The 25,900-nt window shown below is 43.9% G+C and overlaps 1 protein-coding gene across 7 annotated transcripts in view; it reads left to right on the top strand.

Annotated features, from left to right (window-relative positions):
• The window catches only part of LOC108414160 (ATP-dependent translocase ABCB1-like), a 57,755-nt gene that overhangs the window by 27,392 nt on the left and 4,463 nt on the right, over nt 1–25,900 (top strand). For 6 of the 7 annotated variants that reach the window (XM_017686979.2, XM_017686978.2, XM_037537080.1 and 3 more), the window contains exons 7-26: nt 1,927–2,118; nt 2,209–2,380; nt 3,112–3,236; nt 3,386–3,563; nt 6,804–6,917; nt 7,064–7,174; nt 7,259–7,384; nt 15,612–15,815; nt 15,998–16,168; nt 17,428–17,589; nt 18,077–18,310; nt 18,381–18,530; nt 20,225–20,329; nt 20,460–20,537; nt 21,065–21,148; nt 21,562–21,765; nt 23,803–23,903; nt 24,016–24,156; nt 24,908–25,064; nt 25,198–25,395. In XM_017686979.2, coding sequence (XP_017542468.1) covers nt 1,927–2,118; nt 2,209–2,380; nt 3,112–3,236; nt 3,386–3,563; nt 6,804–6,917; nt 7,064–7,174; nt 7,259–7,384; nt 15,612–15,815; nt 15,998–16,168; nt 17,428–17,589; nt 18,077–18,310; nt 18,381–18,530; nt 20,225–20,329; nt 20,460–20,537; nt 21,065–21,148; nt 21,562–21,765; nt 23,803–23,903; nt 24,016–24,156; nt 24,908–25,064; nt 25,198–25,395 — 3,007 coding nt within the window. The remainder of the gene's footprint in view (nt 1–1,926; nt 2,119–2,208; nt 2,381–3,111; nt 3,237–3,385; nt 3,564–6,803; nt 6,918–7,063; nt 7,175–7,258; nt 7,385–15,611; nt 15,816–15,997; nt 16,169–17,427; nt 17,590–18,076; nt 18,311–18,380; nt 18,531–20,224; nt 20,330–20,459; nt 20,538–21,064; nt 21,149–21,561; nt 21,766–23,802; nt 23,904–24,015; nt 24,157–24,907; nt 25,065–25,197; nt 25,396–25,900) is intronic. The other variant, XM_017686980.2, reaches the window with a different exon arrangement.

Raw genomic sequence — 25,900 nt, 5'->3', positions numbered from 1 at the left:
ATTTTTCTTCTTTTACTTGAGCGCAGCAGCTTTACTTCACTTTACTTTATTTCATGATGAATGAACCAATAGAAAAGCTTAAAAATCTCATTAAACTGACTTACATTGAAAGTAAAGGACGGTTTTGCCTTCTTGTATAAAGTTACCATTTTGGAGATTTTGTTTTTGTTTTTGAGTTTTTTGTTTTGTTTTGACACAGAGGACATGATTTCTTCTGATTTTAAAATGCAGTGCAATATCTCCCCTGTTTAATGTTCTGTACTGTATTAAAAGCTTCTCTATGTCTGAGGTTTCACCTTTAAATCTCTCATTTCACCATGTAAATACTCCAGTTCTATAGCCAGTGAAGTTTAAAATGAGCTGTAGCATCATTTGAACACATGCTTTAGCTGGAATTCTTGCATCTTCTGGGTTATACATTCAGAACATGTGTCCAGAGTGCAGACTGAAGCCTCCACTGAGCCTCAACAAAGCCTCACATCATTTCAGAATGTCATGCCTCCCTGCGACTCTGCTGCCCCTTCTCAGACTCTTGTGCTCCAGAACTCCAATTCCCAAAAGTCAGAAGAGGATCACATGACTCAGAACTCACAGGCAGCAGCCAATCCCAGATCAGCTCCACCTGATTACTGACTCCCCTCACCTGTGTCCAGTCCTGTGTATGCGGTCTGTTTGGCCTTCTTGGTGAAGTGTTGCTCCAGTTTCTCTGAGCGTTCTTTTCTTGCTGTCTTGTTTTTTTCACCTGATTTGTTCTGACCCTTCGAGTATGGATCCCATGTTTTCATTAAAAACTCAATACAAGTATTTGATCTGTTCTGACTTGTTACATGAAGACTCAAACTGGCCTGTTTCAGCACAAAAAGCATCAGAGACAAACCTCAAAATCAGTCATGGAGCCTCTACATGGAGGAAACAGGTTCCGACGCCCTCAGCTTTGGCATGACTACAGAGAGATTGACAACATATGATACACTGTACAAACTTTTCATTTAACACGATAGCATCATGTGAGCGTGTTTCCCTTAGAAAACGTGAAAAATCAAAGATGAGTTTGATTTAATTAGATAAATAAATGCGACAGTATGAGGTGAGCTATCCTGTTTGGAGAAGACAGACTGAGAAAACGCCTCACCAAAGCTGTTATAACGAAGTTTTATCCACATCCTACCTCTGAAAGAGTCATTTAAGGTACAGAGAGCACATATTTTTCATTTACAGTCAAAAGAGTTAATGTTATTTATTTTTTTAGAAGATGTTTCCGAGATTAGCTATGAGATAATCCGGTAAAAGGGAGGAGAAAAATATAAATGAATATAATATAAATGAAGTTTCTAAAACTTTTAAAAAGATTAAAACCTGCAAAGCAAATCTGGTTCCTAACAACCACCTGGAAGAGCTGTTTGACCCCAAAACTGCCCCCATCAGATAAACAGCACTGAAAGCTTTGATCTCTGAGAGAGAGGAGAAGATCAAGCTGCTTCAGATCTGAGAACATCCACAGGTGTTTCTGTCCATCCTTCCACTGTAAGAAGACCACTCAGCGCTGTGGGTCTGAAAGGACGTGTAGCTGATCAAGAAGAACCTCACTGAGAAAAGGAGACGGACACATCAAACAAAGAAGCTGAACGATGGACTGACCGCCCCAGAGTCCAGACCTCAGCACCACTGAATGAGTTTGATTAGTTCAGAAAATCATCAACCAACTTCTAAGACTGAGCTTTGGAGGCGTGTCTGCAGGTTCTCTGAGGAGCTGAAAGTGAGTCTACTGAGAAGAACGGAAGCTGGAATGAAGGGAAAGAGACTCGCTGACTGAGGAGAAATAAAAAGATCATTTAGTTATTGCGGTTTCTGTGTAAGCTTTGGTTGAATCTGCATTGACGATGACCAATTTATATGAACCTTCTCTTCTTCTTTTACATCCTAAAGGCATGCATATTACTTTGTTGGACTTGGGGCTGCAGTGTTGCTCCTTGGGACATTCCAGGTCATGCTGTTCTTACTGACAGCCACCAGACAGACCAAACGGATCCGAGAGCAGTATTTCCTCGCCATCCTCCACCAGCAGATGGCGTGGTTCGACACACATCCCATCGGAGAACTCAACACTCGACTCACAGAGTAAGTTGTCATGTATCCTGTACTTAATGCTGAATATGCTTAACATCACTAATGACGAATGGACCGCTGTTCTCTTTTTGACTCCAACAGTGACATTAACACCATCAACGATGGCCTGGGAGACAAGATCTGTGTCTTTGTCCAGTTCTTTTGTACGTTTGTTGCCGGTTTCATCATTGGATTTGTCTATGGTTGGAAGCTAACGCTGGTCATTTTGGCAGTCAGTCCACTGCTGGCAGGTTCAGCTGCAGTGTGGTCTAAAGTATGTACAGTGAAATGTGCGCTACTCTGGCATTGTGCATTACACATACATCAAATTTAATGATAATAGATTATAGACTGTATTTTGCACTATTACATTCAACTACATAATTAAACTGCATTAGGTAGGGTTCTTCATTAGGGTTCTTTAGGGTTTTTTAATACAGAAAGTTGTTCTATATAGAACCATCAACACTCAAACAACCCTTTTCAAAAAATTCTATATAGGACCATCTACAGCATATTATCCATCAATCTGAGGAACTATTTATACAAAGAATCATTTTATCATGCAAAGGAGTAGTGGCCTCACAAACACACACACACAGACTCACATACAAAACTGATGCTGGTGCTCATGTGATTGGTAGATCTACCAAGATTTGGTTATTGGTTAAATAGGGGAAAAACCTTTTTACAGCACTCACAACAACACAATGTGCAGTGGAACAGATAAAAAAAGAGTTTTATCTTGTGACAAAATTTCTTGGTAAACACACACACAAAAAATGTTTAATTGTAGTAACTGCAAAATCATCACTACAGCAGAATGTTGATGATCAGTTTCTCAATTTTATTTTTATCAAAGTTAGTGCTGTTTGCCTGTGAAGCACAGAATAATTTAAAGTTTACCATCAAATTAATTTTGCGTTTGCATTGCAGACAGACATGTAAGATTTAGCAACACTTTGTGATGATACTTTAAAATGACCTCATATATCTGACCTGCAGATTCTTGCCAGTCTCACCAGTAAGGAGCTCTCAGCCTATGCCAAAGCTGGAGCTGTGGCTGAGGAGATACTTGTGGCCATCAGGACAGTGGTGGCTTTCAATGGTCAAAAGAAAGCTGTACAGCAGTGAGTATCTACTGTATATCCTTCTACTTTCTAATATGAATCAAAGCCCAAACCATGTTTGAAATATAGTGGTTGCAGGCTAAAGTGCTCAGTTGTGTATTTCTCAGTTGGATGGTAACAAAATTGTGATACCATTTTCTGTATTCAAGATATGAGGACAATTTGGTATATGCAATGAACTTTGGAGTGAAGAAAGCTGTTACCACAAATGTGTCTATGGGCTTAACACAGTTCTTCATATTTGGTGCGTATGCCCTGGCTTTTTGGTACGGCACAAAGCTCTCTGTGGATGAACCGGAGAACTACACCATTGGAAAAGTCATCACTGTAAGTTTAGCTTTCTATGCAATACAAAATTACAAAAATGTGTGAAAAGGCTAATTAAAACAGAAAGCAGTGATTTTAATAAGTTCTGTTTATGCAAACATAATATTTCATGTTTTACTTTACATCCCTGAAAAAGACAGAGTCTAAAAGAGTCTAAAAGGCTGCATATGTCGCTCTAAATGTGTTCAGTGTTACTGGTGCATTCACAGATGTGCAGGTTACCCACTATAATACCCCGAAGGTCACAATCTTCTGGATTGCACTGAGATTTCTCCAGAAATCTTTTTATTCAAATTATGCACCATATCATGTGAAAGTCCTTTCATTGACTTTAACGTGCTAGATTCAACCCACTAACTCATAAAGGACTGAGCCTTTCCTGTGATACCCAAGCATAAGTGCATCACCTGTTTAAGATGTTTCATTTAAATTTCACATCATTCTTAGTCTTAAATTGCTCCTGCCTCAATGTTTTTTGGAACATGTTGCAGGCATCAGTTTCAGAATGAGCACACACACATTTTCTGAATCACTTCTCCCTCAGGGTCATGGGGGGCTGCTGGAGCCTATCCCAGCGGTTCAGAATGAACATATTTGTTGAGGTTTGTATATCTAAGAACAATATGAACTAATTCAATATGAACAATATTGAACTTGTCCAATTTCAATATGAATTCAATATGAACTTGACCAATTCGGATTCCAGTTCTGGCAGTGTGGCAGGTAGCTGCAGGGGCCACTTTAGGAACAGCAAAACAGTGCTTTTTTTGTTGTTTACTATCTGTCGTGTAACTCGACCAACCTAATTATCATGACTGCTTCAACCAGCGTCAGAGCCTGCTACAGCTGAGAAATCATCCACAATTTCTGCTTCCAAACAAACTGCAGGAAGAACTGCACAAGCTAGGCCTGCTACGAACCACAGAGCTGCATGAGCCTGCTGGCTGAAAGCGACGTGTGAGGAGGCAGAAGCGAGGCAAATGAGCCGGGGTGCATGCTAGGCTAATGGCTAACCCCAGATGACCAGCCATTACATCACTTCTTCTCTCAAACGTTTGGTTTACACAATCAGTGACTGGCTACATCAGCAAGTGCATTGATGATGTTTCTGTCTCCAAATTTGTTACAACTCACCCCAACCAGAAATCATGGATGACTGCAGAGGTGCGCATGCTGCTGAGAACCCGAGACAAGGCTTTCAAGACAAGAGACAAAGCAAGCCTCAGGATAGCAAGAGCCAAGCTTTCCTGGGCCATCAAAGACGCAATGCGTGCCTACTCAAAGAAAATCCATGATCATTTTCAAAACACTGCTGACACACGGTGCATGTAGTAGGGCATCCAGGCCATCACCAACTACAAGACACCTGTACAGTGATGCCTCCCTTCCAGACATGCTTAATAACTTCTATGCTCGATTTGAGGCACAGAATGGCATGACAGTGAGGAACACCACACATCCTCCAAGTGAACAGGTACTGTGTCTGTCACTGTGTCTAACTCTACACAGAGTCAACCCACGAAAAGCACCAGGATCCGACAGCGTACCAGGCAGAGTGCTCAGAGAATGCACCGGACAGCTGGCTGATGTTCTCATGGACATCTTCAAAATCTCTCTGAGCGCTGCGGTCGTTCCAACGTGCTTCAAGTCCACCATCATCATCCCTGTGCTGAAGAAGTCTCCAGTGTCCTGCCTCAGTGATTACCATCCCATTGCACTCACTCCCATCATCATGAAATGCTTCGAGAGGCTTGTCATGAGGCACATTAAAGACCAGCTTCCTCCCTCACTGGACCCAATGCAATTTGCATATCACCCCAACCGCTCAACAGATGAAGCCATCTCCATCACACTCCACCTGGGTCTCTCCCACCTGGACAATAAAGACACCTACATCAGAATGCGGTTCATAGACTTCAGTTCAGCGTTCAACACCATCATTCCTCACCAGCTGATTGGAAAACTGAGCCTGCTGGGCCTGAACAGCTCCCTCTGTAACTGGATGCTGGATTTCCAATCCGGGAGACCTCAGTTATGCAGGATAGGAAATAACATCTCCAGCACCACCACACTGAGCACCAGTGTCCCTCAGGGCTGTGTGCTCAGTCCACTGCTATTCACTCTGCTGACTCATGACTGCACTGCAAAGTCCAGCTCAAACCACATCATCAACTTCGCTGATGACACAACTGTGGTGGGTCTGATCAGCAAGAACGACGAGTCAGCTTACAGAGAGGAGGTGCAGCGGCTAACGGACGGGTGCAGAACCAACCACCTGTCTCTGAATGTGGACAAAACTAGCCAAGAGAGCCCAGCAGTGCCACTACTTCCTGAGGAGACTGAAGAAGGCTCATGAGCCCCCTGCCATCCTCACCAAGTTCTCCAGGGGGACTGTGGAGAGCATCCTAAGCAGCTGCATCATTGCTTGCTTTGGGAATTGCAACACCTCAGACCACAAGACCCTGCAGCGTACAGTGAGTACAGCTGAGATGATCATCTGGGACTCTCTCCCCTCCATCGTGGACATCTACACCACACGCTGTACCCAGAAATCCATGGAGTTTTTTTCACTGCTGCCGACTAACAGAAGGTACCGGAGCATCCGCCCCACCACTGCCAGACTCTGCAACAGTTTTATTCCGCAAGCAATCAGGTTCTTAAACTCACAAGGACTGAGCTACCCCCCCACCACCACACACACTCCACATACACTACACACACACACACACACACACACACACACACTCCACACACACACCTTTTGATGCTCTACCTGCACTATCTGGATCATTGCTGCTACTCTGTGTTTTCACTGTTTACTCTGGTTTTTCTACCTCAGTAGCTGCTGTGTTTCTGTCTGTCGTCTAACTGCGTGGCTCTCAGATCACAGCAGGTTCATATCTCTGCACCTTATTCCACGACCTCATGTCCAGAATGAGTGCAGTGTTGGTGCTGCACTGTCCGGTCTGTTTACTGGGTCTAATGTCTGTTTAATTTATCGTATTTATTGTTACTAGTTTTTGTTTGCACACAATGTCTGCACGTTCACACTTTGTACTTTTGTTCCTTGTTGCACTGTGATATTCCTGGAGGAACGTAATTTCACTCCACTGTGTACTTGCATAGATGAATTACAATAAAAGCCTCTTGGCTTGACTTGACCATGATGGTAAGAGTGCAGTACTGCGGTCTTGCATCACCACTTATATTTATAGATCTAAACTGCAGTGTGATCTTCAGGTCTTCTTCTCAGTGATGATTGGAGCATTCTCTTTGGGTCAGGGGGCTCCCAATCTGGAGAGTGTCGCTAAGGCCCGCGGTGCTGCATATGCAATCTACAACACCATCGATATGGTATGTGCATCTTTAAATCACAGTATCTTTGAATGACAGAAATGGCACTTAACTTCAAATCAATGAATATTGATAATGATGATGCAGCCAGAATGCATCATTTTGACTGTTCACCAAGTTCACAGTGATTGCTTTCTGTCTCTCAGCCCCGTCCCATTGACAGCAGTTCAAAGGAGGGCTACAAACCAGACAACATAAAAGGCAACATTGAATTCAAGAACATTTACTTTAGCTACCCCTCCAGAAAGAATGTGAAGGTAAAGCACATAATGAAGCTTTGATCTGTAATTAACTGTAAACCCTAAAATCAACAAATCTCTTTTTAACAACTCTTGTTGCAGATCCTTCAGGGGATGAGCCTGAAGGTGCCACATGGGAAGACAATTGCTCTGGTAGGGGCTAGCGGCTGTGGGAAGAGCACCACTATTCAGCTGCTGCAGAGGTTTTATGATCCAGATGCTGGGGAGGTAATACTGTATTCAGGTTGAATTCTGCTAAATAACATTGACATAACTGTGCCACAAATATATCATAGAAGATGTTAAATGATATGATTTGTCATGACAGATTTTTCTCAGGATCATAACTGTGTTTTTTACCCTAGGAGCATTGAGGTAGCAACCAGAAGGTTGTGAGTTCAAATCTCAGGACAGACCGGGTGTACCTGGTTGTGCTCTTGGGCAAACCTTTTAACCTCTACTGCTCTGTTGCTCCCAGACTCAGCAGAAATCAGTAACGTTAGACATCTCATTAGATATGTCATAATGTTAGATGACCTGGTGGCTAATTAGAGCAGGCTTATCAAAAATTATTATGTGACAGTTGTCATGCTTTGATTTTCCTGGACAAAGTCTGTCATGACAACTCATCCTAGCATATGTCATCTGCCATGACATGTTCATGACATGGTTATGTCAATGTTATGTAGTTCAAGTAAGGTGTTACAGAAAACCCATCCTTTGCTTTAAAGTACAGTTGTATGAAAAATGTGGGAACATCTCCGGTCAAAGTGAAAATAAGTTAAGATAATGTCTAGTAAAGTCAAAGTTTATTTAAAAAGCACTTTTTACAACAGGTAGCATTACAGAATAATCCAGGTCTGAGCTTACATGAGTGTTGCTAATGGCAACAGTGGCAAGAAAAACTCCCTGAGAGCAAGAGGAGAGAACACTAAGAGCAACTAAGACTCAAAAGGGGAACCCATCCTCCTCTTGACCATACGGGATAGCAACACAAGATGAGCAGAGAATAAGGTTTAACATCAATATAAAAAGGGAAATGTGGTTGGTTAGTGTAGTGGGTAACACCTTTGCCTTCTACGCTGTAGACTGGGGTTCAATCCCCCACCAGGGCAAGCACCCTACACTATACCAATAAGGGTCCTTGGGCAAGACTCCTAACACCACCTTGGCCTACCTGTGTAAAATGATCAAATTGTAAGTCGCTCTGGATAAGAGCGTCAGCCAAATGCCATAAATGTAAATGTTAAAGGAAATACAGAAAAGAGGAAAACAGGCTGTGATTGGACAGAAGTGTTCAGATTGAGTAATAATGACTGATGACTGTTAGAGGCTGATCAGAATAACATTGAGAAACAGATCTGTGAGAATCAGTGAGTGATACCAACAGATTGTGATGATGTGTTGGTATGAGTGCATTGAGATGCAGGTGAAGTAATGGCTCTGATTAAATAGTTGAGTCAGCAGCATCATTAGGAGGGTCAGTTCATGCAGGTGAGGTTTGTACAGTGCTGTACATCAGGAAGCTCTAGATAGATAGATAGATAGATTGTACCCAGTAAAGTGTCCAGTGAGGAATGTCCAGATATGCAAGATGTGCAATAAGGTATGCAGAAAGTGCAATATGTGTAGCACGCTGTCTATACGTGCAGATGGATAAAAAAACACAAGATCCTCATCTATCCTCTCTCCTCTTCCCTTCTCCCACTTGCATCCTTACCAGCTTATCTCTCAGTTAGAGGGGCTGAATGGTGTTAAAGGCAGTGGAAAAATCAACGAACATGACTCTTACAGCACAACCACCCTTGTCCAGATAAGAGTGGGCATGATGGAGGAGATATAGCATTGCATCCTCCACTCCCACTTCCTCCGTGTAGGTGAACTGCAGGGGGTCCATTGTGTGTCGAACCTGGGGTCTGAGAAGGTTTAGAAAAAGACGCTCCAGTGTCTTCATGACATGGGATGTTAGAGCAATGATGATAATAGTCAGACCAGAAGTCTGTTGAGCAGGGGACACCTGATCAAGGAAAAAGAAGCAGCAGCATCAGACCCACAGGATGGGCAGTTTTTCAGAAGTAAGAAAGTCAGTTCTAATCACTGAGTGACTGATCACAGAATATAGGGTTAACAGAGCAGCAGAGACTCCAGCAGGTCTAAATGTTACAGCCTCACTAAGAAAGACAGAAGGTAACAGAGACATGAGGCTCCCTGAGATGTCGGTGCCCCTCCAGTCTACTGTCAACAAACCTGAGTGAATCCAGAACACTGACTGGAAGATTATTCCAAAGCTGGGGGGCTTTGTATGAGAAAGCACCCCCCCCCTCCCCCAATGTAGCTTTATTAATTCTAGATACAAGTAGTGAGCAGCACCTTGTGATCTAACTAGGCATGATGGTTCATAGTAGGAGAGAAGGTCACTCAAGTACTGAGGCGTGAGTCCATTTAGATCTTTATAGGTCAGTAATAGGATTTTATAATCAATGTGAAATTTAACTGGTAACCAGTGCAGAGTTGATAAAACTGGGCTGATATAACCCTGGTTAGGGTTAGGGTTGCAGGTTGTTGTGAGACTCAGGCTGCAGCATTCTGGACTAACTGAAGCTTGTTGAGGCTTTTACTGGAACATCCAGGCAGCAGGGCATTACAGTAATCTAGCCTTGAAGTAATGAATGCATTAATTATTTTATCTGGATCCTGTAGACACAATGAATTTCTTAGTTTAGGAATATTTTGGAGATGCAGGAAAGCTGTTCAAGAAATATCTGTTGAGCTGAGTGGGAAGGAGTTACTTGACAGCCAGTCTTCTATGTCTTTTTTATACAATCCTCAATCTTATTACACTGAAATTTATCATATGGTTTGCCTGACATATATAATTGTGTGACATAAGCGTAGCAGTGGAAATTCTATGCTGTGTTTACTGATAATGGTTTCTGTTTCATTCTGTCTCATAATTTCAGTTTATTTGCTGAGTTTAAAATGTTGAAGAAAAATCGTAGAATATAAACTGCACCATAACTTTTGCACAGGTGTTAGGGCCAGGACTGGAGACTGACCTGTACCGGCCACCAGAGGGCAGTGCAGGGCTGCTCCTAATCAGGGGAGATCCAATGCACCTGTGGGACGGCGTATTTAACAGCGAGGCTCAGTTTCAGCCTTTCTCAGTCTTAGACTAAGCTGGTAACTCGGATAGAGACCAGGGTTTTCTCCCACGTCTCTTTTCGCTCTCTAGTAACTCAAGATCTTTCATGTCTCTTCTTGAGTTGCTACTACTTTAAAAGTAACGGTATTAAAGGAAGTCTTCTGATAAGCTCTCACTGTCTTTTCTTAAGTGTGAGATTAAAGAGATTTTAGGAGGGAGTTCAAAGTTTCTACCTGTTGTCAGCTCATTGTTTAAAGGGCATTCTCATTGAGTTTATTCTACGTCCTTTGGGGTTGTGCAGCAGTAGCGAGTTGGAGGTCCACCTCGGACAAGCTTGTTAAATATTTATCTGTTTAATTAGTTCTGAATTAGGGTCCTCTGAGCATGTGTTGGTGGATTAGGGTTCTCTAAGCTTGTGTTGGTGGATTAGGGTTCTCTGAGCCTTACTGAAGCTCAGAGTTAAAGAGGAGGAGAGTTTTACTGAAGCTCAGAGTTAAAGAGGAGGAGAGTTTTACTGAAGCTCAGAGTTAAAGAGGAGGAGAGTTTTACTGAAGCTCAGAGTTAAAGAGGAGGAGAGTTTTACCGAAGCTCAGAGTTAAAGAGGAAGAGAGTTTTACCGAAGCTCAGAGTTAAAGAGGAGGAGAGTTTTACCGAAGCTCAGAGTTAAAGAGGAGGAGAGTTTTACCGAAGCTCAGAGTTAAAGAGACGGAGAGTTTTACCGAAGCTCAGAGTTAAAGAGGAGGAGAGTTTTACCGAAGCTCAGAGTTAAAGAGGAGGAGAGTTTTACCGAAGCTCAGAGTTAAAGAGGCGGAGAGTTTTACCGAAGTTCAGAGTTAAAGAGGAGGAGAGTTTTACCGAAGTTCAGAGTTAAAGAGGAGGAGAGTTTTACCGAAGCTCAGAGTTAAAGAGGAGGAGAGTTTTACTGAAGCTCAGAGTTAAAGAGGCGGAGAGTTTTACTGAAGCTCAGAGTTAAAGAGGAGGAGAGTTTTACTGAAGCTCAGAGTTAAAGAGGCGGAGAGTTTTACTGAAGCTCAGAGTTAAAGAGGAGGAGAGTTTTACTGAAGCTCAGAGTTAAAGAGGAGGAGAGTTTTACTGAAGCTCAGAGTTAAAGAGGGTTAGGGTTAGTCTCCACGTTTTTTGTGTTTTACTGAAGGTGTTTGATGGTAAGAATCTGCAGATCTAAGATTAGATTAGATTAGATTAGATTCAACTTTATTGTCACTGTGCAGAGTACAAGTACAGTGCCAATGAAATGTAGTTAGCATCTAACCAGAAGTGCAATATATAACATTATTTACATAAAGTGTGGTGGTAACAGTGACCAGTGCATAAATATAACTGTTATATACATGTGTGTACAAGTGAAATGTGAAATATGTAATATGTATTATAAAATATGAAACATACAATATAAAACCTCTCCTTGGATCACCACCTTATCGTGGTGGAGGGGTTTGCGTGCTTGAATGATCTTAGGAGCTATGTTGTCTGGAGCAAAAGCTCCTGGTAGGGTCTCCCATGGCAAACTGGTCCTAGGTGACACGTCAGACAAAGTGTGATCCATAATAACCCCTATGAAGACACAAAAACAGGACTTGTGTACCCTGCCCGGAACAGGGTTACGGGGGCCCCACCCTGGAGCCAGGCCTGGGGGAGGGGCTCGCCAGCGAGCGTCTGGTGGCCGGGCATTTACTCATGGTGCCCGGCCGGGCCCAGCCCGAAGGAGTTACATGAGTCCCCCCTCCCATCGACCCACCATCAATGGGAGGGGCAGTAGTAGGGGTTCGGTGCGTTGTGGATCGGGCAGTGTCCGAAGGCGTGGGCCTTGGCGTTCTGATCCTCGGTTGCTGAAACTGGCTTTTGGAACTTGGAACGTTACCTCACTGGCGGGGAAGGAGCCTGAGTTGGTGCGCGAGGTTGAGAGATACCGGCTAGATATAGTCGGGCTCACCTCAACACACAGCTTGGGCTCTGGGTCCAATCTCCTTGAGAGGGGCTGGACTTTATTCTTTTCTGGAGTTGCCCATGGTGAGAGGCGGCGGGCAGGTGTGGGCTTTCTCACAGCCCCTCGACTCGGTGCCTGTATGTTGGGGTTTTCTCCGGTGGATGAGAGGGTAGCTTCCCTACGCCTTCAGGTTGGGGAACGGGTCCTGACTGTTGTCTGTGCTTATGCACCGAACAGCAGTTCAGAGTACCCAGCCTTCTTAGAGTCCTTGGGAAGGGTGCTTGAAAGTGCTCCTCCTGGAGACTCTGTTGTCCTACTGGGGGACTTCAACGCTCACGTGGGCAATAACAGTGAGACCTGGAGGGGTGTGATTGGGAGGAATGGCCTCTCTGATCTGAACCCGAGTGGTGTTCAGTTTTTGGACTTCTGCGCAAACCACAGCTTGTCCATCACGAACACCATGTTTGAACACAAGGATGTCCATAAGTGCACATGGCACCAGGACACCCTAGGCCGCAGTTCAATGATTGACTTTGTAGTCGTGTCATCGGACTTGCGGCCATGTGTTTTGGACACTCGGGTAAAGAGAGGAGTTGAGCTGTCAACTGATCACCACCTGGTGGTGAGTTGGATCAGGTGGTGGGGGAAGATGCCGGTCAGACCAGGCAAGCCCAAACGCATAGTGAGGGTTTGCTGGGAACGTCTAGCAGAAGAACCTGTCAGATTGATCTTCAACTCACACCTCCGTCAGAACTTTGACCAGATATCGGGGGAGGTGGGGGACATTGACTCAGAATGGGCCATGTTCCGTTCCTCCATTGCTGAAGCGGCTGACTGTAGCTGTGGCCGTAAGGTAGTTGGTGCCTGTCGGGGCGGTAATCCTCGAACCCGGTGGTGGACACCCTAGGTGAGAGATGCCGTCAAGCTGAAGAAGGAGTCCTACCGGGCATGGTTGGCCTGTGGGACACCAGAGGCAGCTGGCAGGTATCGACAGGCCAAGCGATCTGCGGCTTCAGTTGTTGCCAAGGCAAAAACCCGTGTATGGGAGGAGTTTGGTGAGGCCTTGGAAACTGACTTTAAGTCGGCTCCGAAAAGATTCTGGCAAACCGTCAGGCGACTCAGAAGGGGAAAGCAGTGTGCCACTGGCACTGTATATAGTGGAGATGGTGTGCTGCTGACTTCGACTGAAGACATCATTGGGCGGTGGAAGGAATACTTTGAGGACCTTCTCAATCCCACCGACACGTTCTCCAGTGAGGAGGCTGAGTCTGGGGACATGGGAATAGGCTTGTCAATTACTGAGGCCGAAGTCGCTAAAGTAGTTAAGAAGCTCCTTGGTGGCAAGGCTCCAGGGGTGGATGAGATCCACCCTGAGTTCCTCAAGGCTCTGGATGTTGTGGGGCTGTCTTGGCTGACACGCCTTTTCAACATTGCGTGGACATCGGGGGCGGTGCCACTGGATTGGCAGACTGGGGTGGTGGTGCCTCTTTTTAAAAAAGGGGACCGGAGGGTGTGTTCCAACTATAGGGGAATCACACTCCTCAGCCTCCCTGGCAAGGTCTATGCAGGGGTACTGGAGAAGAGAGTCCGGCTTATAGTTGAACCTCGGATCCAGGAGGAACAGTGCGGGTTCCGCCCTGGTCGTGGAACACTGGACCAACTCTTCACCCTCTCCAGGATTCTGGAGGGTTCATGGGAGTTTGCCCAACCAGTCCACATGTGCTTTGTGGATCTGGAGACGGCATTTGACTGTGTTCCCCGGGGTATTCTGTGGGAGGTGCTTCGGGAGTACGGGGTACATGGCTCTTTGCTACGAGCCATTCGGGCCCTGTACAAACAAAGCTGGAGTTTGGTTCGCATAGCCGGCAGTAAGTCAGATTCGTTCCCAGTGAGAGTTGGACTCTGTCAGGGCTGCCCTTTGTCACCGATTCTATTCATAATTTTTATGGATAGAATTTCTAGGCGCAGTCAAGGGATGGAGGGTGTCCGGTTTGGTGACCTCAGGGTCACATCACTGCTGTTCGCAGATGATGTGGTCCTATTGGGGACATCAGGCCGCGAACTTCAGCTTTCGCTGGATCGGTTTGCAGCCGAGTGTGAAGCGGCTGGGATGAGAATCAGTACCTCTAAATCCGAGACCATGGTTCTCAGGCGGAAAAGGGTGGAGAGCCCTCTCTGGGTCGGGGATAGGCTCTTGCCTCAAGTGGAGGAGTTCAAGTATCTCGGGGTCTTGTTCACGAGTGATGGTACAAGGGAGCGGGAGATTGACAGGCGGATTGGTGCTGGGTCAGCAGTGATGCGGGCTCTTTACCGGTCTGTTGTGGTAAAGAAAGAGCTGAGCCATAAGGCAAGGCTCTCGATTTACCGGTCGATCTATGTTCCCACCCTCACCTATGGTCATGAGCTTTGGGTAATGACCGAAAGAATAAGATCGCGAATACAAGCGGCCGAAATGAGTTTCCTCCGCAGGGTGTCTGGACTCTCCCTTAGAGATAGGGTGAGAAGTTCAGTCATCCGGGAGGGACTCGGAGTAGAGCCGCTGCTTCTTCACGTCGAGAGGAGCCAGCTGAGGTGGTTCGGGCATCTGGTTAGGATGCCTCCTGGACGCCTCCCTCGGGAGGTGTCACAGGCGAGTCCACCTGGGAGGAGACCCCGGGGAAGACCCAGGACACGCTGGCGCGACTATATTGCCCAGCTGGCCTGGGAGCGCCTCGGAATCCCCCTTGGAGAGCTGGTGGAAGTGGCTGGGGAAAGGGAGGTCTGGGCTTCATTGCTTAGGATGCTGCCCCCGCGACCCGAACCCCGGACAAGCGGAAGATAATGGATGGATGGATGGATACAATATAAAATATACAGTATTATATATAATACTGATCATAAAAAGACAGACATTCAGGAGTTTTCAGGCCACTTAGACCTTTAAAAACCAGCAGAGCTTCAAACTCTCTTCAACTGATCCAGGTTGTCAGTGGGTTGTGTAAACGGTGTGACTCAAGTTCTCTCTTTTTGTGCTGTGAAGATCCGTGCTGCTAGGTTCTGCACTTGTTCTATAGGATGGACTGTTTTCTCCTGTAAGAAACACATTACAGTAATTAGCTCTGTTAAACACACGCAGCTGTGGGTTTCTTTGTGTCGCTCTCAGAGAGAAAAGGCTGGATTTAGTGATGTTCTCATGATAAAAAGTTGCTTTAGTGATCAGGCTTCTACTGCAGGTTTGGTAGATGAAGCTAAAGAGCCAAGATTCTCATAAAGCATGTTTCCTTCAGTATCAAAAATACGTATTTTGGTTTTGTCATGATTTAGTCATAGAAGCTGATAACTAATGTAGTGCTGTAGTGAATCTCTGATCAGGTCATCTGTGCCTGCAGGTGACCCTGGATGGTCGAGATATCCGATCCCTGAATGTGCGATGGCTGAGGGAAAATATGGGTATCGTGAGCCAGGAGCCCGTGCTCTTTGGAACAACTATTGCTGAGAACATCCGCTATGGCCGTGAGGATGCCACTGAAGAAGATATTGAACAGGCCGTGAGAGAGGCTAATGCCTACGAGTTCATCTCCAAACTACCGGATGTAAGAGGTTTCATACTCTAATACAGTGTTGCTACGAAAGAACATATTGTAGGTCAGAGCCTGGATGAAGCACAGTCTGCTTCAAACTGCTCATTGACTGAGACATTCAGTGTGACTGAATGAGAAAGTTCTGTGTGTTCCATCTTAAGATCAAATAAAGTTTTGTTTGTTTTCTGAGGCAGAAACTGAACACCATGGTGGGAGAACGGGGGGCTCAGCTGAGTGGTGGGCAGAAGCAGAGGATTGCTATAGCTCGTGCTCTGATCAAGAACCCCAAAATCCTCCTGCTGGATGAAGCCACATCAGCCCTGGACACACAGAGTGAATCTGTCGTTCAGGCTGCTTTAGATAAGGTAACGGTGGAATTGTGACTCCTGAAGCTCTGGCAGACTCTAAACCCAGTTAGAGATTTTAAAACATCGCTATACAACAGTTTTCTGCAAATGCCTGGAGAACAGCTGAGTTCTCAGGTCTTCTCTTTCACAATGAACGCACAGTCCAGCAGTACTTGAAACATATGAACATAATTGTGATCAATTCCAGTCATGGAGAGTCAGTCAGTTTGGTGATTTCTCTGCTAACAGATTCAAGTTTGTCTTTTTTTACCAGGGTTACTGTGTGCATGTTAGCTGGAAAACCACTAAACTCTGTTAGAATTTTAGACCCCACAAGTTGAATTGTGCTTCATCTTGGCAGTCTGTAGCCACCTGTAGTCGGCTAAAGAGTTCAAAATGTAGCCTACATGATAGACCGTGGTATTGGCAAAAACTGACAGCTAACATTATTAATCAAGCTACACTTGGCTTCAGACTGAATTTTCTGGGCTACAGTTGGTTCAGACAGAATTTCGTGGGCTACAGTCGGTTCAGACTGAATTTCGTGGGCTACAGTCGGTTCAGACAGAATTTTTTGGGCTACAGTTGGTTCAGACAGAATTTTTTGGGCTACAGTCGGTTCAGACTGAATTTCGTGGGCTACAGTCGGTTCAGACAGAATTTTTTGGGCTACAGTTGGTTCCGACAGAATTTCGTGGGCTACAGTCGGTTCAGACAGAATTTCGTGGGCTAGTCGGTTCAGACAGAATTTTGTGGGCTACAGTCGGTTCAGACAGAATTTTTTGGGCTACAGTCGGTTCAGACAGAATTTTGTGGGGCTACAGTCAGTTCAGACAGAATTTTTTGGGCTACAGTCGGTTCAGACAGAATTTTGTGGGCTACAGTTGGTTCAGACAGAATTTTTGGGCTGTATTCAAAATCAGACAGAATTTTGTCCGTTACAATCGAGTTCAGACTGAATTTGGTGGGGCTACAGTCGGTTCAGACAGAATTTTGTGGGGCTACAGTCGGTTCAGACAGAATTTTGTGGGCTACAGTCGGTTCAGACTGAATTGACAAAACCTGACTGTAGCCCACAAAATTCTGTCCGAACCGACTGTAGCCCACAAAATTCTGTCTGAACCGACCGTAGCCCACAGAATTCTGTCTGCTACAGTCAGGTTCAGACTTTCAGGTTTGTATCAAACTGACATTCCCCATAAATGCTTTGCCTTTCTTGAAATGGTGGAAGAAACCCTGAATGATGGTCAAGACTGATCCAGAGTGCTGTTTTCTAGGCGAGAGCAGGTCGCACTACCATAGTGATTGCCCACCGGCTGTCCACCATCCGCTCTGCTGATGTGATTGCTGGTTTCAAAGATGGTCAAGTGGTGGAGCAGGGCACTCACAGAGAACTTATGAACAAGAAAGGAGTCTACTACTCTCTCGTCATGCAGCAGGTATTTTGGCAGCTGTCCTACAAAAGTTTAATAGAGGAGATAAAAATATGACAAATCTGTGAATATATTGATCTATAATCAGTCACAGTGTTAGAAGCAGAGCACTCAGCAAAGATTGTGTTCCTCATGGTCGCCTCTTAGATGTAAGTTTAGTTTAATAATTTACAGTCGTGGCAGTCGTCGGCTAGAGGTTACGGAGCTGGCCCTGTGACCGGAAGGTCGCCGGTTCAATCCCCAGCGCCGACAGTCCATGACTGAGGTGTCCTTGCGCAAGACACCTAACCCCCAACTGCTCCCCGGGTGCCATGGATAGGGCTGCCCACCGCTCCGGGCAAGTGTGCTCACTGCTCCCTAGTGTGTGTGTGTGTGTGTTCACTAGTGTGTATGTGGTGTTTCACTTCACGGATAGGGTAAATACGGAGGTGGAATTTCCCCAGTTGTGGGATCAAAAAAGTATCACTTAATCTTAATATTTTATGTTACACAGATGTCTGGGAGATTAGAAGATGCTGAAGATGAATGTCAAGGAAATGTTTCTGAAGGAGAGATATGTGAGCAAACAACTGACACAGATTCAGACAATTGTGATGATCTGACAGTTGTAACAACAGAACATGCTGCCTTTTCAAGAAACTCATTAAGACGCAGCATTTCTCTTCAAAGAAGATCCTCAAAAAACTCAAAGAGGAAAAAATCAGAAAGTGTTAAAAAGGACAAAAAGGTACATCATAATGGCTACTGTATGTGTTAATGCACATGGTTCTGGTCATTCATGGACTTCTCCTTGTTAGGAAGAGGAAAAAGCTCCAGGCATCCCTTTCAGGAAGATCCTGGCCTTGAACAAGCCTGAGTGGCCGTACCTGCTGGTGGGCACACTGGCCAGCTTTCTGGGAGGAGCTGTCTACCCCTGCGTGGCCATCCTCTTTGCCAAAATCATTGGTGTGAGTATCATTGGTTTGATGCAAACTCTGTTTGTAGCATCTTGATAATTAATTTATTACCTCAATAATTCCTTATCACCATCCTTTTACATTAATATGCAGTATATGTAAATGTAGCAAATGTTGGTACCCAGTGGTACTTTTCGGTTTGCGTGTATTGCTTATTTCTATAATGTAAGTAGTTGTTATCAAATGAATTCTATCATTGCGTCATACCACATACCACTACATGCTCATCATCAATCCCTGAAGTTTTCAGGTCATGACTTTATTCTTGGTCTACTAGAACAGATTTACATGTCTCAACATTATTTTCCTCATACTGTTCATCTCTATTCACCCTATGAAACACTCTGTTGGAGCTACTGTGCGATTAAGCTCTGCCTTCCAACAAGCCCAGTGTGCTCTGATTGGTCTGCTCAACCATTTTGTCCTGATTGGTCAGCCTCCAGAGTGGTTCTGCCCCTCCAGGTTCCGCCCCTGTCCTGCAGTCTGCAGACAGATGTTTCTCTCCTGAGCAGTTGTAACTCCACTGTGGCTGGTCCTCCAGCAGCGTCGGTTCTGCTGGATCAGATTGATCCAGAGTGGATCCTGAAAAAACTGTCAGCATCTCCACACGCTACAGCACTGACCACACTCTTCCTCCTCCAGTTGCCGCTGTGTGCGGTGTAAGGGGGCAGAGCTCCCTGGTTGGCAGGCAGTAAGGACTGTGTTACAAGATGATGTCATCCTGTAACAAAGGAAAAGGTCTGGAATTCCAAAGAGGCGATTCAGGCAGCTGAGAAAAGTGGGTTCTGTACTTTACATGCAGAAAAAGCTACAACACACTAGAGGAAAGAGGGAAAAAAAATAAAAGTCTCCTTTAATAACACATGTATAATTGTAAGTTATGCAATTAAAGCAACAGTTGAGCGTTTATGAAGAACTATCCATCCATCCATCCATCCATTTTCTAAGCCGCTTCTCCCTCAGAGTCTCCCTTTACGAAGAACTAATGACCAGTAATTGCTATATGTTGCTTTATGAAGTACATGACATTGCAATTGACCTTAATCAATGCACCTTTAACAAAAACAGCAAGGGGTCCTAAATGAAAGAAACATTATTCCCAAGTAAGGCAGAGTCCTTCTTACAGTGCATGTCAGTTCTATGGAATATCTTGATGGCCTTGAACTTATGTAATACACCGCTGTCCAAAGAAAAAAAAGTATCCCCAAAATGGTAAGTTTGCAGGAGAGGACAAAAAACCTTCTTTACCTTCAATGTAAGTCAGTGTAAGGAGATTTTATTCCAAGATGTTTTGGAGCATTTCTATTGGTGCTCACACCATGTCAGTGATGTCTGCAGTGATGAAAATATCCAGAGAACTAAAAGGCGCAAAAAATGGAGATGCTGTTTTCTGTTTGGGACAGCGATTGTGTTCCCACATGTTAGGATTTACATACAGATATATGTACAAAAAATACAAATACTGTTGGTAAATTATTAGAGTAAAAGTAAAAGTTCCTTGTCTCTATTTCTACTTGAGCACAAGAGAACTAATATAAATGTAGTTTATTACATCATCTTCTGATTAAAAGCATACGCTGTTCATAAATATGCGACTATTGCTTTGTCAATATGTTACTCTATAATTCAGATTTGAAGCTTCTGTGTAGGTAGACTCAAAATAAAGTGTTACGGTTTGTGTTTAGGTATTTGCTGAATCGGACCCAGGTGTGAAACGACAGAAGACTCTGATGTTCTCTCTTCTGTTCCTTCTCATTGGAGCTGTGGCTTTTCTCACCTTCTTCTTTCAGGTACACCAGCCTGAACACAGGCTGTCCTTATTGGACCGAGATCATTAACACTCTGTTCTGTGGCTACATATATTTATCCTGAAGATCAGTATTTGCAGATATTTACTTTTTCAAATATTTACTGTTCCAGGGCTACATGTTTGGTAAGTCTGGGGAAATTCTGACCATGAGGTTGAGGAGTCAAGCTTTCAAAGCCATTTTGAGACAGGTAGGCAATCCATTTAGCTGCCTTTAAAAACAACAGGGTGCCCAACTCTGCTCCAGAAGATCTACCCTGCAGATGCTCAGCACCTTCAGACTTACCCTTAACATTTAGACATGGTTGAAGATCTTCACAAGCTAATTACAGAATTATTGCACTGGCCCATATTGTGAAAAAAATATGAACATGTATTTTATATATTTGAAGTACATTTTAAACACATTGCAGTCAATGCTGAAATGCATTCAATCACTAAATTGTATCTCAGAATATATCACCACATTAACCGTTTATTTAAGGCTACATCTGTAACTTTTATTACACACAACTGATCACATATAATAACTAACACTAATAAATACAATTTAAAAATATAATTCACAAACACACATTTGTGCATTTATATAAATTCAAAAATAGATTTTATAAATACTTTTGGGGTTAGAAAACCTAAGGGGTGTTGGGCATGCCTGATTCTACACCTGATCAGTTTGTCTCCATGGCTGACAAACACAAGGCTTTTTCCCATGAAGGAAATTGGCTGGTTTGACGACCACAACAATGCAGTAGGAGTCTTGACCACTAAACTAGCGACAGATGCATCACTGGTTAAAGGGGTGAGTGGACTGGTAATCAGAACTGGTAATTAACCCTCAGCATGTATACAGCTTGTTTTTTTTTTGTTTGTTTGTTTGTTTTCTTTTCTTTTTCTGGTTAAATGTTCATAGCCATCACTTTCCACATGTCAATAATATCCAGAATTTATCTTTTACATTTAAATTTTACATCTATTGAAGTTTCCATAAAATGAATAGATGTTCATTAGACAGTTGAGAAACCTTACAGTATGTTTCATTACTTTCACTAAACCCTGGTTTCATCCATAACCACTTTTGGGTGGTTATGATTATCGGTTGTGATTGTTTGCAGGAAAAACAGAACAACAAGTTCTGAATCAGTATGAACACAATTAACAATCCCTGAAGTTCTCATGTTTTACTTGTTTCTCTTCTTTCTTCGTCTCCATCAGGCAGCTGGATCTAGACTGGGCTTGACCACCAATGCTGTGTGTGCGCTGATCATTGCTATGATTATAGCCTTCATTCACTGCTGGCAGCTCACTCTTCTCATCCTGGCTTGCATGCCTGTCCTTTCTGGGGCCAATTTCATCCAGATGAGAGCCACGGCAGGTCACACTTCCAAAGACCAGAGTGCACTCGAGATGTCAGGCAAGGTAAGTGAGTTACTCACTGTATAGCCTGAGTACCAAATACCTTTGTGGTAAACTTTGACGGAGTGTAGGCGGTTGCACTGGCTGCCATCACCTACCTGTCAGCAGAAGATTCTGCTTAAACATTTTCATCCACTCTGATAGTCCTCAGCAGCCTCAACACATATGGAAAAATACATTGGAAATGTATTTATCAAAAGTATTTTTCAATGTATGAAAATGGCCAAATCCATTTACATTTGCAATACATTTAAAAAATGCATTCATTTGTATTTGTTATGCTGTGATGGACTGGCAACCTGTCGGGGGGTCTTAAAATACTCACAGCATTTTCAAACATCCTCACAGGATCCTCACAGCATCTTCACAACATCCTCTCAGTATCCTCTAAATGTTGTTGTTAGAACATAGTTAGTTGACATTTAACCTTCTATGAACATTGTTTTAAATGATGAACATCTTTAAAATGTTCTTTGAACTGAACTTAATTCGATTAAAAGTTTTTTCTGTAAACATCATTACAACTTATGAGTAACATAAGACAAAGCCAGGGGAACATTCCCTGCCAGCTGTGTTGTTCTCTCCAGCAGCTTCAGCAGCTGTAAACTCTCTCACGCCATTTCACACGAGTCTCCGATGTGGACTGAATGAAGAATGAAGGGTTTCCGGTGTGACCGTCAGTCCTTAGTGATTTCCTGAGTGTCCGTCAGTCAGTTTCGCACAGAATGTAGACGGACACATGAATCCACCAGCTCCACATGGTGAGATGCAGATAACGTGCATCTCAGCCCCTCTTCATAGGCTCATAACTCCAGATGTGAGTGGCGTAGGATCTCGTGATGAGATGGAATGGAAAGGGCAGCTCTACAGATTCAGGAAGGGTTTGAACTGGATTTCTGAGCTGAATCATCACAAAGAGACAATTTAACACTTGTGGTCCAAAATGTCCTGGTTATCCACATCCCTTGCCATCATGTTTGAGGTCTACTCCAGCTCTTGCGGGCTACATAACGGCAGAAAGCACAGCACTGCTTCAGGGACAGAACATAAGGGCTCCCCAAACTGGCCACACATCGTTTCTTTGGGGAGTGATGAATTGTTCCAGCATCATATGCACAACAACCTTTTCAGGCTTATTGGGGCCTGAGCTCAGCTGCAGGCATTGAGGAAGCCCAGGAAGATATTTGGATGATGTGGGTCCAGAGCGTGGCAGAAAGAAGAATAAGTCAGTATTCTTCAGCAACATCTCCCTCAGATGATGAGAGCCTGGTGATGTCGCTGAGGGGCTGGACCAGCTGTGTCCTCTGGAATCCTCAGTTTTGCCAGGAGCGTGTGGTGGATCATTGTTCATGGAGAAGAACATAGCAGATCAGGTTTGGGAGCAAGAGAAGGATTTTTATTTAGCCTGAATAAAATCAGTTGGTTAAATTAAAAAAAGACTTAGTGGTACGAATAAGTCCAAAGTTTTTGGCCACATATTTATCTGTTTCTCCTGTAATGAAGGTGTTAATAGTGAGTCTGTGCTGCAGTAACAGCCTCTACTTTTCTGGAAGGCTTTACACTACATGTGGGACATTGCTGTGAGAATCTGATTGAGCAGATTCTTCTGAGTGAGGTGAGGTACTGATGTTGGATGGACAGTTCTGGGTCAGTGCAACTCATCTCAAAAGGTATTAGATGGAGCTCCATCACTCCAGAGGATGGAGTTCCACTGCACCACAGCCCAATGCTGGGGGGCTTTATACCCCTCTAGCCCACACCGGGCATTGGGCATGGAGACCATTGGATCATGTGCAGCTGCTCCAGAGCACCTTAAAATAGCCATATTCACTCATAAAAGAGTGTATAGATATGTTTGGAGATGATGTGTTCATGACTAGCTTTTTGATCGACCGTACAGTCTTTGAGTTTTATGAGGTTGTTATTGTTTGAATTCGAAGCTGAAGGTGCAGATAGTTTACTTATGATGACCTCTGAATAGAACACCAGGAAAATAATGCAAACATGCAAACAACTAATGATGTTGTTGTTATTGTGCAGATCTCCACTGAAACTGTTGAGAACTTCAAGACTGTTGTTGCATTAACGAAAGAAGATGTGTTCTTCAGGAAGTTCAGCGAAAGCCTCAGCAGACCATATCGGTGGGTTTTAGGACTTGTTTCTCAGCACATACCCGCCTATTTACTTAGGACATGCAATTTGAGTTAATATCTTTTTTTTCACAAAAAATAACAAGTCTGTCATTACATTCAGGTCTGCCTTATGCAAAGCACCTCTCTATGGAATTACCTTCGCAATCGCCCAAGCAACCCCTTACTTGGTCAACAGCGCAATCTTCCGCTTCGGCTCTTGGCTGATCGCCCACTGCTACACTGAATACGAGAACGTTTTTTTGTAAGTGCAGTTTGTGTAAAAATCAGGTCCTGCTGAATTGGCTTTTTTATTATTTTACTGTTTCAGTTTTTTTAATTGTTTACACAGTAACTGCTCTGTACAGGACAACAGCATTTTATTATTTTAATGTAGTAATTCATTAATTTTACAATTCCATGAATTTCTAGGTTTGCTCTGTGATGTTTTGAAAGTGGGACAATGACAGCCTCTAATTTTCATACATAATTTGGACACTTTTTAAAACAAAGCCAGTTGTCAATTGTTTTTCTTGTATTGAAGCATAGATAAGAATCCAAGCTTATTTTAAATATTTTCTTTAAAGTGTGTAATGCCGGCAGTTTCCCATCTTCAGAGGTCTTCCACCGTGTTTGTACCCTTGGAGCTCCATCCTTCACTGTTTAGTGGTTTCATGTTGAAGATGAATGGAGGGCTGTGCTGCAGTCCTGAGATTTAAAACTATTGGCTTCTGAAAAAAATACATTTTGTTTCAAAGAAGGCAGAGAGCCATGAAGAACAACCTCTTTCACTGAACAGGGCTGAGTCACTTCTTCCTCTAGTTTGGGTGAGATTGACGGTGCTGCTGGATTTCTCGATGAAAGGATTCTAAGAAATGTTAATACCTGAAACTCCAGACAATGACTGGTAACCTCGGAAATATCACAGTCTAAGAAGGAAAGAAGCATAGACTGACTTTATTCTGGCTAATTATGTTTCTCACAGCCCATTTAATGATGGTTCATTTTTCCATCAGGGTGTTTTCTGTAATCGTCTTTGCTGCCATGAACATTGGTCAGTCCTCATCATTCGCCCCAGATTTCGCCAAAGCCAAAGCAGCAGCTGGGAGGATCTTAAACTTGCTAGAGAAAATGCCTGAGATTGACATCTACAACGAGGGAGGAGACAAACTGGTGAGTGCTGGGCTTTGGCAGCAAAACCTTATGATTTTTCATATTATATGAAGTAATTCTATGATCGCTGGGCCAGAGCTGTGGCTGTATGGGCCACTGCTTTGAGTTCAAATAATTCTGCTTCTTCTTTTAGACACGCTTTAAGGGAGACATAGAATTCCATGATGTGCACTTCTCCTACCCAACACGTCCGAACATGAAGATTCTGCAGGGCCTAAACTTGTCCGTGGCCCAAGGACAGACCCTGGCTCTGGTGGGAAGCAGCGGGTGTGGGAAAAGCACCTCCATCCAGCTGCTGGAACTCTTCTACAACCCTGCTAGTGGCCAAGTGGTGAGTTTGGAGCCCAGTAGATCTTTCAGCATTGGAATCCTCTGAGATCTTGTCATTTTCTTTGGTGTATTCAATTCAGTCGACCCTGTGCTGCCAGCAGCACTGCTATGCCTGATCCACTTACACTAGCACACCACCACCACGTCAGTGTTACTGCTGAGAATAATCCACCACCCAAATAGTACCTGCTCTGTGAGGGTCCTGACCACTGAAAAACAGGGTAACAGAGTATCAGAGAAACAGATGGACTACAGTCTGTAACTGTAGAACTACAGGTTGAACACTATATGGTTGGGGGAGCTGATGAAGTGGACAGTGAGTGTAGAGATACAAGAAGGTGGACTTAATAAAGTGACCGGTCAGTGTATTTTTAGATTGACTGCTTTAAATTAAGCTGTTGGTGAACAGAACTCTGATATGGGTTTTCTAGGGCTTTGAACACAGAGGTGTGTAATGAGCTGGGAACTCATACTGCTGCTGGTGTTGGGTTGTTGGCTGCTTGTCT

Source organism: Pygocentrus nattereri, chromosome 3 (genome assembly GCF_015220715.1).
Source record: "Pygocentrus nattereri isolate fPygNat1 chromosome 3, fPygNat1.pri, whole genome shotgun sequence".
In the NCBI taxonomy this organism is placed as follows: domain Eukaryota; kingdom Metazoa; phylum Chordata; class Actinopteri; order Characiformes; family Serrasalmidae; genus Pygocentrus; species Pygocentrus nattereri.
Note: the sequence above shows the minus strand (reverse complement) of the source record. Positions and strands in the feature narration are given on the sequence as shown.